The 15895-nt window shown below is 29.5% G+C and overlaps 1 protein-coding gene across 5 annotated transcripts in view; it reads left to right on the forward strand.

Moving 5' to 3' along the window:
• LOC107454917 (sialin-like) overlaps positions 1-15895 on the forward strand; it is a 62586-nt gene that overhangs the window by 21492 nt on the left and 25199 nt on the right. For 3 of the 5 annotated variants that reach the window (XM_016072256.3, XM_016072257.3, XM_016072258.3), the window contains exons 1-2: positions 10529-10654; positions 13628-13654. In XM_016072256.3, the coding sequence (XP_015927742.1) occupies positions 10624-10654; positions 13628-13654 (58 nt within the window). In that variant the 5' untranslated portion in view covers positions 10529-10623. Of the gene's footprint in view, positions 1-10528; positions 10655-13627; positions 13655-15895 lie in introns of those variants that run through there. The other 2 variants (XM_016072259.3, XM_071179805.1) reach the window with 1 other exon arrangement.

Consider the following 15895-nt stretch of genomic DNA (forward strand, 5'->3'; position numbering starts at 1 on the left):
TACTACACACAAAAAGATATATGGGCAAACTATATTAAAGGGAAGTGAAAACAACTGAACTGTTATGGTGAATTTTTCTTGCTTCGAAACTTCTTTAACTCTCTCACTGTTTGCTTATTTTCAGGAGAAATACATTCCAGAAGTTTTTTTTTTCTACCCTTTCTTTTTCATTTTCTACCTTAGCTTAAATTGCGGTACTAAAGAAAATTCACTTTTGCTTAATTCATTGGCCCCTTATGCATAATAATACGACTTTTATTAGTTTGTTTTCTTAATAAATAGGGTAACACTTTTCCTGGGGTAATTTAAATATGAGTAATGAATCTTTTATTCTTTTGATATCTATTAGAAGGAATGCTTACGAACAAATAAAAAAAAGGGGGAGATTCTAGGGATATTTGTAAAGAAAGGGAAAAAATTGGTTTGTCTTGGGGGACACTTAAATGCGTTGATGATAGTGCGAGTTGTGCATATAAATGAGTTATTTATTCAAACTCAAGATAATGTAGTGAAAGGCACAAATTTATTCAAAATAAGATGCTTTTAGCGGAGGATCTGTAAATTACGAGACATCAATTTTACTTTTTAGGATACTCGGTTAAGTAATATATGTTCAAAAGAAATGCGATATTGTTTCAAAACAGATATAATAAATGTTCCTAGAAAACAAGGTTAAGTGATTATTGTTTTCATACCGACAAAAAAATCGTGTTTTAAATGCAATAAACTAGTGTTTCTTTTTGTTTCGAAAAATGTATGTTCTTAGACTATTTATTGGACATTTATTGTTTTTAAATGTTCATTTTAGTATTAAAACACGGCAAACTTTAAAAGGAAAGTGTAGAAAGGAAAAAAGAAAAGAAATCATGATAATAAAAATAATTTGAAGACGTAAATAATTGATTTCAAAATGAAAATAGCGAGAAAAAAAGTAAAAAGTGAAAATAAATCCAAGATAAATTTTCATGTTCTGCGATGTTTTTTAATAATAACTTTCTTAAAATAAAAATTAATTCTTTGTTCAAAAATATATACACTCTATAACAAAAAAATCGACGCACCAAGAAGGAGTTGTCATATTGAAACGAAAATCCGTGGATAGGAAGACAATGTACAGAATAGTAAATGATTAAAATTTCAGAACAATTGAATAATTTATTGCAGAGTTATAGTAACAAGTTCAATAAGGTGTTGACCCGCCTCTAGCCTGGATACAAGCTGCCACACGGCGTGGCATAGACCGATAAAGCTCCCGGATGGTCTCTTGCGGTATTTCGTGCCAAATTCGATCCAATTGTCGAACGAGGTCATCAACATTCCGTGCCAGATGCAATCGCCTTCCCATTATGTCCCAGACATGCTGGATGGAAGAGAGATCTGGTGATCTGGCAGGCCAAGGAAGAGTTTGATAAGCTTGCAGGCAGTTCATAGCAACACGTGCCGTATGTGGTCTAGTATTGTCCTGCTGAAAAACCAGCCCAGGGGGCTGTAAAAGGAACGGTAGCAAAACAGGTCTTAGGATGTCGTCGACGTACCTCTGTGCTGTAAGTGTACCTCTAATGACGGCCGAAGGGGTCCGGCTGTCAAAGGAAATGGCACCCAGACCATAATGCCTTGTTGAGGGCCGGTGTGGCGTGCTAGCGAAGGCAGGATCCCCCCTCTACCCTGTGTGTCTCCAAAGACGTCTTCGATGATCGTCAGGAATCAGTTGGAAGCGGGATTCGTCGCTAAAGACTTTACGTCCCCTGTCGGCATCATTGGAATGGTCAGGAAATTGGAATGGTCAGCTATAGATCAGGAAATTCCGAGCTACCAATTTTACTTTTTAGGATAATCGCTTTGGTAATAACATATACAAAAAAGTATTACATTGTTTCAAAGCTATAATAAATATTTCAAGAAGACAAAGTTATGAGATTATTGTTGTAGCGCAAAAAAATCTATTTTAAGGAGATTTTTAACCTAGTTCTTTTTTGAAAGTTATAAGTTTCTAGGTTATTTATTATCCATTTCTTAGAGCGTTAGCTTTAGTTTTATTATATGGGTATTCTTTATAACAAAAAATTAGAGTATATAATTGTGAAGGGATGATTGCACTTTATACGTAAATATAAATATTAAGATAAATTTTTTTAAAGTAATTAAAAACTATATAGTACTCAAATACAAATATATCCACTATCCACGGTATTGATTTGAAACATTATTTCTTGTCCAGACACCTAATGAAGTTTTGTGCAAAATATACCTACAAATATTGATTCATATATCGTTATTTTGTGGAAAACATTTTAAGAAAACGTCAAAGTTTTTTCAATTTCGTTTCAGTTATTTTGAATATTTTATATCTCTGTTGGGTTTCGTTGTTGAAACAGGATGTTTTGTGTTTAAAAATTTAAAGTGTGCTGGATATTTGTTTGAAAAAAATAGTGTACATTCTGAAAAAAAACCTGGATAAGGTATCGAAACTGGAAAATGCATAAAAGGAAAATAATTTATTTGAAAGAAAAGAAAAGAATAAACTATTGAAATTCATTATTATTAACGAATTTCATTATTTATTTATTAATTTCTTGATGTAAAATGTCTAAATTAATAGTTTAGTAACAATTCTTTAAATAATAATAAATGAGGTAACATATCTCTTCTTCTCTGTGCTCGGAAACCACCTCAAAATGCTTTTACAGTTTTTTCTAGATTGCTTCACAAAACTGTTATAAGATCTTTATTCGAATGTAATATAGTAATGTTGTATATAAAAATAAAAGAAATAGCTAATAAATTGAGGAAAAGACGCAACTGATAGATCTTTATGTGTAAAACGCATCTGTCTGCTATATTAATCATAAAACATCACTCATTAAAACTAAAAAATAGTTCTAAGCTAATAAATAACCTGTGTAAATTGATAAGTGTAATTAAAACAAGAATATAGCTTTATCTGTTTGTACTAGAATTCCGTCAACTATTTTAAGTCTAATCTAACTAACTTCATCCTACAGAGTTAGACATATAAACTCAAGTTCATAAAACATAGCGTCAAGTTTATAAACCGGATCACTTTTTTCCTTTCATTTCTACTAGCAGAGTAGTAGGAAGGTTAGCTTAAGTTTTTTTAGCACTCGTAGCCCACGGTGGAAAAGAATTTCGATTCTGAAATTTCTAAACAGATATGTTTACGCGTCCATTCCCATTCAATTTCAGTATTCAAATTTTTATGACCATTGAGAAAATAAATTGCATTGCATTAAGGAAAATTATTTTTTCTATTAATATCCGCATGCCTTAGTGTTTTTTACAAAGCAAGGGGACCCGAAACCCCTGCTAAGGGTGCTAAGGGTTATTTTTCCTTTCTGTCCAACTTATAGCTCAGTTAATCTTAGTTTTTCGTCTCTCATGAAAGAAAAAGATTTTCATTCAGAAAGTATGTACGTTTGTGCGTTAATGCTTATGACTGGGCATCTGCTTGATATTTCACTTTTTTGTTGCCAACACGAAAACGAAATATCTTTTTTATAAGCCATCTGTGCATTAGTGTATTTTATTAAATAGATATATAATAATAATTAATATCTTATTTTAATTTTTTTTATTTATATATTTCACTATACATATTGTAATTAATGCAGTACTAAAGTATGAAGATAATTGATTTAAAAAATATATTAATTTAAGTGTTCCTATAGATCCAGAAACGCGATTAATTTAACGATATTCTGGCAGTTTTGAGCTTTTTTTTTTCTCAGTGTATGATTATTATAATCTCAGATAAATTCTGAAGTAGTATTGACTTACGTAACTTTAGTTTAAAAAAAAGTGTCAAATTATTCAATTCAAATTATTAAAAAAAATTTCTGATTGTGCCACAGCTTTGCGTAAAAAAATCCACTTATTTATTATTAACTTTTTTATTGTTGTTTTCTTTACTGGAAAATAATAAAAACTTTAATTTTACTCCCTCGATTAAAAAGATAGATTTAAAATTTTTGGCAAAACAATATTCTTTTTTGAAATCTTGTTAAAAAAATTTTTTTTTTATAACAGTAAATATAAAAAATATTAATCGATATAAATGAAACACACTCACATTAAAAGTTAAAAATTCTAGAACGTACTTAAGTGTTCTATCTTCGTTTTGTTCTGCGATTACCAGATGGCGCAACATGACCACTCAGTAAGTTTTAGCTATCTTTTACCCTTATGAGATGTTTCCATTCCAAACGGCAATCATTTCGAATTTTAAAAAATTTCGATTTTATCAAGTAAAATTTTAACATACTTCGTTCAAAAATTAAAAATGTTATTATAATGTTATTTTTAAAATTAATGGAAAATTATTATTGAAAATAAAATCAATATTACTATTATTTTAAATATTTTGCCTTCTTTTAAATACTAGAAGGTTTCATAATTAAAAAAAGAATGAAAAAAAAAGAAATTAAAAAAAAAAAAAGTTTATACATTCTTTATAAACTCAGAATTGAAATGAAGTTGAAAACATTAAATAAATAAATAAACATTATTTAATTAATTCTTCAGGCTAGTTTCTTTTTATTTTTTATTTTTTGCGAATTCCAAATATGTCTAGCATATACAGGGTGTCCCATAAACTCTGCACAGCTAGATTCCTCGTTGGGAGTACATAAAAACTGCCCAAGGAGTTTACGAGAAAAATACGAGAAACAAAGTATGACGTCACTACCGGTGCAAGAAAAAACACTTTATTGAACATATCAACAGTAGTATACAATGCACGATTTAAATCAGATGTTCAAAATGTCCGTTTTAAACATTATCGTCTGGAAAGATATGCAAATACTGTTGCTGATATGTCCAATAAAGTGTTTTTTTTTTCTTGCACCGGCTGTGACGTTATACTTTGTTTCTCGTATTTTTCTCTAAAACTATGGATCGTACAGGAACGCATCTTTGGGCAGTTTTTATGTACTCCCAACGAAGAATCTAGCTGCGCAGAGTTTATGCGGTCGTTTCGGGACACCCTGTATTATACCTAAATATTTTATCAATCTAAAATACATTAGATTAATGTTCACACCTTAGACAAAAACTGTAAGGAAAAAATTATTCATTTTCAATGCTGGTTTTTAAATTGACTCTTCTAATACTGCGGGAAGTATAATTTTTTTCCCACTTTTTTTTCTTTTTTTCTTTATTTTTTTAGGCGTGCAAATTGCAAAACATTTCAATTTTCACACAAGCAATAAAATGTTCTTGTGTATACTGTTGTGGATGTTCGGGAATCTTGTAAAATAATTATCAGGAAACAAAATGGTTGTTTTCATCTCCTACTTAAAGTTAGTGTAGATACAGCCTTNCATTATTCTTAAATTCGTTGTTCACAAAGATTCTAAATGCATTCTAAATCAGCTACACCAGGACACATGATCCCTTTTTGATACTCCGGGGATTCTGAATATATATATATATATATATATATATATTCAGAATCCCCGGAGTATCAAAAAGGGATCATGTGTCCTGGTGTAGCTGATTTAGAATGCATTTAGAATCTTTGTGAACAACGAATTTAAGAATAATGCAAATTAGAGATGGTAAAATGATCTTTAACTGAGGAAAAAATACAGAAGGTTTTCAAATTTTAACAATCACTACTGAGGAAAGTGGAAATGAAAGCATTTAAACTAGTTTAGGTGTGTGTGAAACTTAGAGATGCATCGAATAATTCCAGCTTCATTTCCTGCGGCAATTAAACAGGTTCTCGCTTTTTCTGTCCTTACTTCCTCAGACAAAATACAATAATACTATATATATATATGCATTAAATTAATTGAAATATTTTCTTTAAAGAATCGTATTTTTAAAAACCAAGATTACTATTTTCGTTTGAACATTATAATGAAGAGAGTTAGATTACGAAACACCCTCTAAACAAATGAAATCTTTTTCTTGTAACATAACACCAGGTTCTTGAACGCTTCCTTCGACTTTCAACCTTTTACCCGGAGTATCAGAAAAGGATCTTGTATCCTGGTGTAGCGGATTTAGTACAAAATATTGCATTAGAGCTTTCCATTACCTAGTGAGTTGTAGCTCCTCTTCTCATTACAGTGTCTAATGGGGAAGGCGATAACTTTATTACAGGAGCCCAGACTCAAATGTCACTCATAATGAAGTGAACCATCTAAGGAAAGATAATTGAACCTCATTCCGTGTTGTAAGGGATAGATATATCTCTGTATTATCCGTGTTAGACACATAGTCTGGTGGGTTTTAAATATTGATTGAATTGCTATGTTTGTCGACAGATATTTTTTTATTTATAATTTTCTGATCATGCGCAAGTTTATAAATATTTTTTACAAAGTAGGTTCAATTCGTAAAATAAATAAATAAATAAATTTATAATCACCCAGATTAGTTTAGCTTTGATGCGTGCAAATTAATATCATAAAGCCTTATGCTCAAATTATTGATATAATTTTAATTTTAAGTATTACAAGAAATATATAAAGTTAGTAGAAAGACTGTAATTTTTATAGAATTTTTAATGTTAATATGAAAAAAATAAATAAATAAAATAGTTAAGAAGACTTTTATCAGCAATTGAAAAAAATATTACAATTGTAGTTTTAGAGAATATCATTAAAGCTATACATAGGGTTTTCCGAAATGTACACCTTTAATACATTGATTTTGAAACCTTGTAAAAATACGAAATTATTAATAAACTACCCTCATCAAGGTTCGCAGCCTAATATTTGCGTGAGAAATAAATAAATAAATAAATAAGTAAATGAATAAATAAATAAATAAATAAATAAATAAAACTTTTCAAAATTCCGACAAATCATTGTTGAGAATAAAGAAAGCAAAGAAAAAACTGGAACCATCAACAAAAAAGAGTATTGACAAATAAAATTAAAAATAAAATCAATAAAAATAAATAAGTATAAACAGTTTTTTTGCTTAGTGTGACTGAAATACATTCGTCCTCTGTTAGAAACATATTTCAAGCTTCATTCCTAAATAAACTGGTTTTAAATTATTTTAATCCGATTGATGTTCTTTCTTACATCAGTAATAGTTATTCAGAATTTTGGAAACATATTTTTTCGCTCTTTTAAACATTAATTTGCAACCCATTATTGAGGACAAGGAGAGCTAAGACTGAAATTTTCAAGAAACTAACTGGGAGATAAATACAAGGATTTTTAAACCAAACCTATAAGTTTCATTCAAACTCTGAAATCTAGTTTTCTAGACATTTAATCTTCTTATGTTATACAGACACTATATTAAATTCTACTATGGGTCAGCATGAAGGAGAGGTTTGTTGCCCCACTGTCTGATTGAGAAATTTTATTTAGCTGTCGCCTTATCACTTACAACTACTTGCATTTCCTAATCAGTATTATCCAAATGTACAATATATATTCATTTCTTTATTATATCCAAGTCATCACAAGCATTCACAGAGAGCAAAAAGGAATTCCAAATTTACTAATCATATTATATTTTTCTTGAAAATGATTAATAAATATAAGCGGATAAATAATAGCTAGTGAAATGTAATTCGAAATAGTCATATAAGTAATATTTTATTTAAATAATCTGCTAAGTATATATTTTTATTTTAAAAACAATATAAAGCACCGTCATTGACGATGAAGTACAATTGCGATTCGATGGGGGGAAAATGATGAAAAATATATGTATTGAAAATAAGCTGAATATTTGAATATGGTCAGCTTTATAATAGAGTATTGGAGAACATTTCGATATTATTTCGCAGGAATCACCTTTAAATATATTTATACATTTAGTAATAGTCTTAGGGCAATTCTCATATTTGCGCTTTCATTATCATGGTTCAGAGCATAAAAAAGAAATCTCATGCAATAGCAACTTCTGAATATATCAATCCAGAGGCAAATACACTTAATTGAACAAAAATTAGCAAATAATGTGAAGTCTGTTACCATCGTTAAAGCATAAACCTGCAACAGAAAGAATGATTTTGAAAAGTAACTGGCCTGAATTAAATCTTCTAAACTATTGTGTGCCAGCTAAATAAAATCTTGTAAAATATTGTGTGACAGCTTTATCAAATCATGTAGAATATTGTGTGATATTTAAATCAAATCTTGTGAAATATTGTCTGACAACTAAGTTAAATCTTGCCAAATATAGCGAGACAACTAAATCAAATCTTGTAAAATATTACTTGATAACTAAGTCAAATCTTGTAAAATATTGTGTGACAACTAAATCAAATCTTGTTAAATACTGAGTAACAGCTAAATCAAATCTTGTCTCGTATTAGAAAATAAGGACAATAATGATACAATTTTAGCTCTTAGATTTGTACTGTATTCTTGATTAGTTGTATATGGGCAATCAATAACTAATTGTTCCAAATTATGAATAGAGTGTAAATGCATCTTAAATGTTGCAAATTTAAGCTCTATACTATCTTCTGCCTTTCTTGTAGGCAAACTAGCCAACCCTCTTCTGCTATTATATTAATTAAGGGGTACCGTCCTGAGTTAAGCGCTTATAATTGGTATCATTACTTGCCATTTCCTATCCCGTATCTTTTCCTCAAAAGACACCAACTTCCCTGCACTTTGACCATTTCCTGAGGATTCCTCGTCATTCAACGTTCTCATCGAATTCAGCATTCTATTCTAATCAAAACTCACTATTCATTTCGGTTTCAGCTGAGATCTATTCTTTTGATATACACTTCAGCATATGAGAAACTAGAGTTAATACCGCACTGCCTTAACATAGAAAGACTCTGAGGCTATTATAAGGGGTGAGTTTGTATGGTTTCGCTTTTGGAACGGCTGAAAGGGAAAATTCGAACAATATAGCGATATGTAATTGTTGCCGGTTCCACTCTCTATGCTAGAGATACGCTTGATTAGAGGAGAGAAGCTCGTTAAAGCTGCACTTTAATTGAGAGAATTATGTCAGGTGCAGCATTAGGGTATGTAATGAGAACGGTGAAGCCTCTTGCAGGCCATTTCCACAATGAATGAAATAAAGTTATTTTTAATTAAATGGACAATCGAGATCGAGTGATTAGTTACATTTGCTGAATAATTCGTAACATTGAAACTAAACTACGCTTTCAAATATTTTGTAGAACTTATAATTAATGCAGTTATTAATGAAAGTTATCTTAGATGTGAGTGGCAATAGTATTAGCTGAGCTAAAATGAGTTAATTTTGTCCATTAACGCTTTCATGCTTAAATAATAGATCTTTCAATAGTATGTTAATAAAAATATAAAAAATATGTTAAAATCCATTTTCTTATTTACAGTATCAGGTGATCGAAAAAGTTCATATCGATCTCAATTAGTACGTGAAATAAAAAGTATTGTTACGTGTTCAATGAGAGTTTTGAGAAATGTAAACAACAAGAAAATGTTAAAAACTTACATAGTTCAAAGTTAAAATTCTAGCAAACCCTTCTTATTTGGTCCCTTAAAAATGCATTTTATTTTCCACAAGTCAATTAACAGCCATTGTAAAAGCTGTAAAAAGGAGAACTTATCCTTAGTCACGTGACCTTGTATACTCGGATTTTTAGAAATATGTTTCTCTGAAAAATAATTTGAATGTCGAAATTTTTTTTTTTGCATTCAAAAACATAAGCGTCTTTTGCTAAAAATACCGATTTTAAAGCAAAAAGAAAGTCAAAAATCTGTACAACAGTGAGAGACAATTGTGCAGCTACATTACTCAAATTAGCTAGCACTGGCAATTAATAGGAAATCAGACACAAAACATACTTTCTTTTAAATAAACAGACCTTTTTTCTGGAATTCAAAGTTTTTTCAGCTTGGAAACGAAGATAGACATGAAGAATGTTGCTAAATAGTTTAGAATATGTGTGGAAATAAATATAGTGTCAAATATTTATTGCCTGTCTACATACTTACGATGGACTAAGTCAATTCTCTAACATTCAGTTGTATTATTCGCGGTTCAGCATTTGCATTCTTGGTGTCTTAGTCTAACAAAAAATGAGGAAAACATCATTTATTTTGCAAAGAATGCTAAAACCCACTTTTATTCAGAAAACATTTTAAAACTTATTAATTACATTGATTCACTGAAATCAGAGATCTCAATAAATTCCCAATTAATAAATGCCGCATAATGAAATAAGACTGAAGGAAAATTTTTACCCGAGACCTGTTAAATATGATTAAAACTTTCTTTCTCAAAGTTTTTCAATAGCTTAAAATCTCTGAGTTATGGCCTCAAAATTACTTTATTTTCTAAAACACTGCCAAGTTAACTAGACGCAAAACATAAAAATTGCAACTGTCAACGAAAAGAACACGCGGTTTTAGGTTTTATGTGTCTTTAACTTTTAACAATGCTATGAATTTATGACGTCACAGTGTACAAAACATCACATAAAATAACCTCATTTTGGTTTCGTATGAATTCATATTGTCATTTCTGTTTATCGATGAATAAGTTTCAGAAACTACGGTTAGCATAATCATATCAGCCTTACTGCGGACTTTATAAAACTGTATGTTATATGAAAGATCTTTATTTATATTTTCAAATGAAAAAGAACAAACATTTTTAGTCTGATTTCTTTAAGATATAAAAATGGGATCTGCTCTTTTAGACTGTTTGAGAGGTAAGAAAACAACCTTATAAAATTTTGATTTAAAAAAAAACTTTCGATAAGTTGTTTCTTTATTTTATACGATGTAATATTCTTTGGCGTGCTAACAATTTTAGTTTACACGTCTCTTCTGCCATAAAATGCTTTGTGTAAAACAGCTTTTGTACACTTTGGTATCGACACCTACATTTTTGAAAACCGAATTCTCAGTGGGAAGGAAAATGAAATTTGGATCTACTAAGGTACACCATGCAGAAAAACTCCTTGACATCTTTTTTTCTTTTAATTGTTTTAGTCACAATGAAGGAAAACGTAAATATCCAGGAACACAAAAGTTAATTATATCATTAAAAACAACACAAAACGCAAATTATGCTTCTACCCTTTTGCACTTTTACATCCTCTTTGAGAGGACAACATGGAGTTTCAAAATGTAATCTTCCTGACTAGTAACCACTTTATTTTGTGACTATTTGCAATACTATAAAATGCAAACCAAGGTTTTGTTATGTCTTCTAAAATCAATATTTATATAATTAGTTCATTAAATTACTTCATGTCAAAAGGGTTAATCATACCTTAAGCCCAATAGTGTCATAATTATGACATCACTATAGAGATCATAACTGTTGAGAGGTATTTTGACTTTTTTTTCTCCTCCCCCTGGTGATAATTCCACTTCACAGCATAATTGAAAAATTGAGCGAAATAATGTTACTATGTTTGTAAAACTTGTGTCAAATAACTTTGATACATGTTTTACGAGCCCAATAAAATACACTTTGATGTTATATAAAACACACTTTGATGTTATATGCTAATTTATTTGGCTATTTTTTTTAAACAGAAAATGTACAGTTTTGTCGCCAAATATTAATAATGTCGCCAAATCGCCATAATCAAGTTCAAGTGTTTTCTTTATGATAGAAATTATTTGTATTCAAAAACTTGACGTGATGGCATTTCTAAGACGTAACTTTTGCTTAAGAGGACGCTATATTTGAAGATAAACCTTTCATTGTGAATTTTGTTTTACTTATATCAGTAATTAAAAATTTAAATTATAGAAAAAAAGTAAGTTCAGATTAATCAAAGAGTAAACCATGAAACATCAAAAAAAAATTATTTACTTTTGATTTATCTAGACTTTTTCTCTACCTTAAATAACCAGTAAATGTGAAACACGAATTAAAATGAAATGTTTTTCTCGCGATATAACGCCCACTTAAGGCAACTATGCTTAAATAAGTGATGTGATTCATTGTATTAGTATGTTTAGTGTCTGCTGTCACTATGTTGAGTACTGTTGTCTGCTGAGAGCTGTTGTTGACTACTGTTGTCAGATAAAAAGAACTAAACTGTCGTAAAATTAACATTTTCGTGAACAAAATAAATGAGTAATGGCCATTATAAAGTATGAATAAAAATTGTATAAATAATAAATTAATATAAAAAATGCTACCTGATTGAATGTTAAATGATTCAGTAGTTCTTAGTACTGAAACGTATTAAGACTGAACAAGGCCATAAATAGTTTTTGATGAATTTTTAAGCATCAAGAATGAAAAGTCTTACTAATAAACGTATAACTCAATTACTTAAATAATACTCAATGCATAAGAAATTATTCTTTTATGGTCTGCTTCAAGACTCTTCTAGAAGAAAAAAAATTAAAAATATTTTAACTCGCAAAAATAATTATCGAATTTTTTTGAGTAAGGTAACAAATTGCAAAAAAACCTTCCAAAGTTATTATATGTATAAATATTTTTATTGTATTTTGAAAGAATAATGAAACAGAAGGTTCTTTTGGGTGAACAAAAGAAGGAGAAATGGTGCTTTTTGAATCATGACTGGACATTATATTCATAAATAAATTTCGATTACAGCAAAGTCTTGATTTACTGTAATTCATAGGGGATTTAATAAGAAAAAAAAATATAATTTAAATGATTTCTTTTAGAAAAAGAGAAAAGTCTGATTGATCTTTTAGATGAATGTTTGACTTACTCTTTATTCTCTTCCTAGTTCTTTTAAAAACTTGGAGACTTATTTAATATTCATTTACCGTTTATTATTTTCTATATCTTTTCCCTTACCTGACGCCGAAAATTAGGGTAGTTTTCAATCTAAATTGGCAACACTTTAGTCATCTATAATAAATCATTTTACTAGGTTGTCTAAAGTAATAATTTAAGTAGTGTTTAATAATTATACGTTATTGTTTAGATGGATTTTGTTAGTTAGTCTTAAGTGACAGTTTAAGTAGTGTTGAGTATTTAGTTATACGTTAGGTATTTATTTAGAATAATATTATATTTTTACAGAATTAAAATTTTGATAACGAAGTAATTATTTAGATTTACTTTTTATTCTTTCTAAAATGGATGTAGAAATTTTAAACATGAACTGTGTTATGGTGCCGCATATAGTAATACCAATTATTTGTGCCGGAATTTGAATTTTTCCGATGCTGAGATGTCCCGAACTCATACTTACAGTGGTTTGAGGGATTTGCCGGAGGGATGGCTGCCGGACGGATTTTAAATTCTTACAAAAACTTAATATATTAAGAACCTTAGCAATACCACGAACATCTTTTGAAAATAGTTAAAATTGAAATCAAACTAATTCCGAGCCAGAACAGCCACGGGCAACAGTTGGATGGGGAAAAAAGTTGGTTAATATATTGTTTAAAACCAATTAAGGTGATAGAATTTGTGGAGGAGTTGAAGAATTCGAATATTTATTTGCAGCTGTGCTGGACATTCAGCTTGATTACTATTAAAGTTAATATGTTGTACAAGATAATTTTGAAAGGTGACTAAGCTTTTCGCCACAGGTAGCTGGAAATAGTTATAATTTTATGATTAAATGCAATGGTGGTTATTAAAATGTCCAATTTATATTATTTCCATATTAAAATGTTGATTTTGTTGCTCCTATTGATCACTAATATGACAGTTTCTTTATTTACCTTAACAGGACTTTGTGGTGCTAAGAAGGAAGAAGGTAAGAAATATTTGCAAAATTTTTCAAATAAACTTAAAAAGTTATTAACTTTTTAATTCCTGTTACTTGTTTGCAGATAAAATTTCGAGAAAAAATACATTAAGGGGATCTGAAATATTAAAAAAATACAATTTTAGAAAAAAATAACTTATATTAAAAATATGAGGAATATTTTTGCTTGGAAGTTTCATTCTCGATGCCGTAAATGCTATAACAGTTAATAAACTGTGAAAGTCTCGGACACTTTATTTTCCGTCATAAAAAGATAGAAATAAAATAATTTTATTACCAGTTTTTTTAAATTTCCCTGGTTTTTTTACGCTGCTTTGGTCTGTTACCCACATGTATACGTGAAATCGTGGAAGAGTTGATTAAAATGCTAGATCTCTGTATTATTATCATTTATTAAGTTGTAAGAAAAAAAAGTTCTACGTTAATATTGATAACTTGAACAAAAAGGCAGTCATTCAAATGAAATTAAACCAAATTTTAGTTTGTGCAGAGTTATCATGTAATCGAGATTTATCCATTTTCCAATCTAACATCAAACCAATAAAACATCGTGGAGCTGAAGTCGTCATCACAGTAAATTAACGTTGCTCTGTTTAATCGTTATTTTTTCGTGTATTTCACACCGATTACAAGATTGCGAAAGTAAGTTTGAATTAACTCCTTATATTACTCTGCAAATGTTCTCGGAAAGTCAGGTCCAATTTCTTATAAAGCGTAAAAAATACCGATTTTTTCAGAAGTTTGTTAATTTAAATCTATACACGTTTTTTAAAAAAATATTAATTCCATGTTTATCTAAATATTAGCTATAACGTTCTTTAAGCTTTAGTACGCCTATGTAGTGACATTAATAAATATAGCCATTTGCTATATTTAATAAATGAGAAGAGCCATTTACTATTCTAGTTACACAAGTATAACCATTCGATATACTTATTACCCAAGTATAGCCATTTGTTATAGATAGATAAATTATCCTGATCTGTTTCTTTGACATTGTCTTTCGTGTCCAAGTTTTTCTCACTGAGCAATACTTAAAAACAACTGAACACATAAAAATCACTCAGCACTAAGGTAGGTGGTCAGCTTGTTCCTATCCAAAAAAAGAATGGCAAATATAGGTCATGCATTGTCCTGCATTTACAGAATTCCAGACGGCAGGAGATCACGCCGTTTATTCCGTATTGCTGTTGTAACTTTATTGACAACTGATAAAAACGGAAATCTTCTTCGTATTTCACAATCGATGAGTTGTTATAAACATTTTAAGTGTAGCACTGCAAAAATACCAAAGCAAATGGCGTCGTTTACCGTGCAAGACGTGGCAGGAGTTATTACGCATGCGTGGTTAGTCGGGTGGAATCAGAACTTAATTTACGAATGATCCTTGTAGTTTTCAGCCAATTAACGTACTAAATCTAATTACCCTTACTATAACTATAGTTTTCTCCGTTTAAAATGTCTTTAACTAAGATTTTTGAACATTACGCTTATACGTGGATACATTTAAAATTATTGTAAAAACTAGTGGGCTGCACCCCATGCTCGCTAACGCTCGCCAACCCCCGAAAACTGCTACGCAATCTTGTATGGTTTGTTTCGAAAACCAAGCTCGCTTCGCTTGCTGCTAACTTAGGTACATTGTAAATGCACAAAATTCTAAGAATTCAAAACAATCATTCAAATCCATATAAAAACTTTTTTTTTAAAAAAATTACATCTTTTAAGTAAATACTAAGTCATTAAAATAAATTTGAATTCAAATAAATGACATGTAATTCGTTAAACCTATTAGAAATATGCTATAGTATAATTCGTGATATAAATCAAAAATCGTCAAATAAATTCGTATTATATAAATACGTGTAATATAAATAATTCGTTAATATAAATAATAATAAATATTACTTAAAAAAAAATATTATTTTTAAAAACCACGTTTTTGTAGTGGAGAATAATAATTAAAAAAAAATTTGAAAAACGAAAAACGTGGGGTGCATGAAATACATAACAGTAATGCTATAGTGTGTGCATGTGTGCTTTTGAGAATATGTGTATGGTATATCTGTAATTGTAATTGTATATGAATGTGGATGTGGAATATGTTTGTGTATATCCATATGTATGTGGATGTATATGTGGCTGTGCATGTGTATGAGTAAGAAAATGTGTATATGTATGTGTATATATACTGTTATGTATTTCATGCGCCCCACGTTTTTCGTTTTT

Source organism: Parasteatoda tepidariorum, chromosome 1 (assembly GCF_043381705.1).
Source record: "Parasteatoda tepidariorum isolate YZ-2023 chromosome 1, CAS_Ptep_4.0, whole genome shotgun sequence".
NCBI lineage: Eukaryota > Metazoa > Arthropoda > Arachnida > Araneae > Theridiidae > Parasteatoda > Parasteatoda tepidariorum.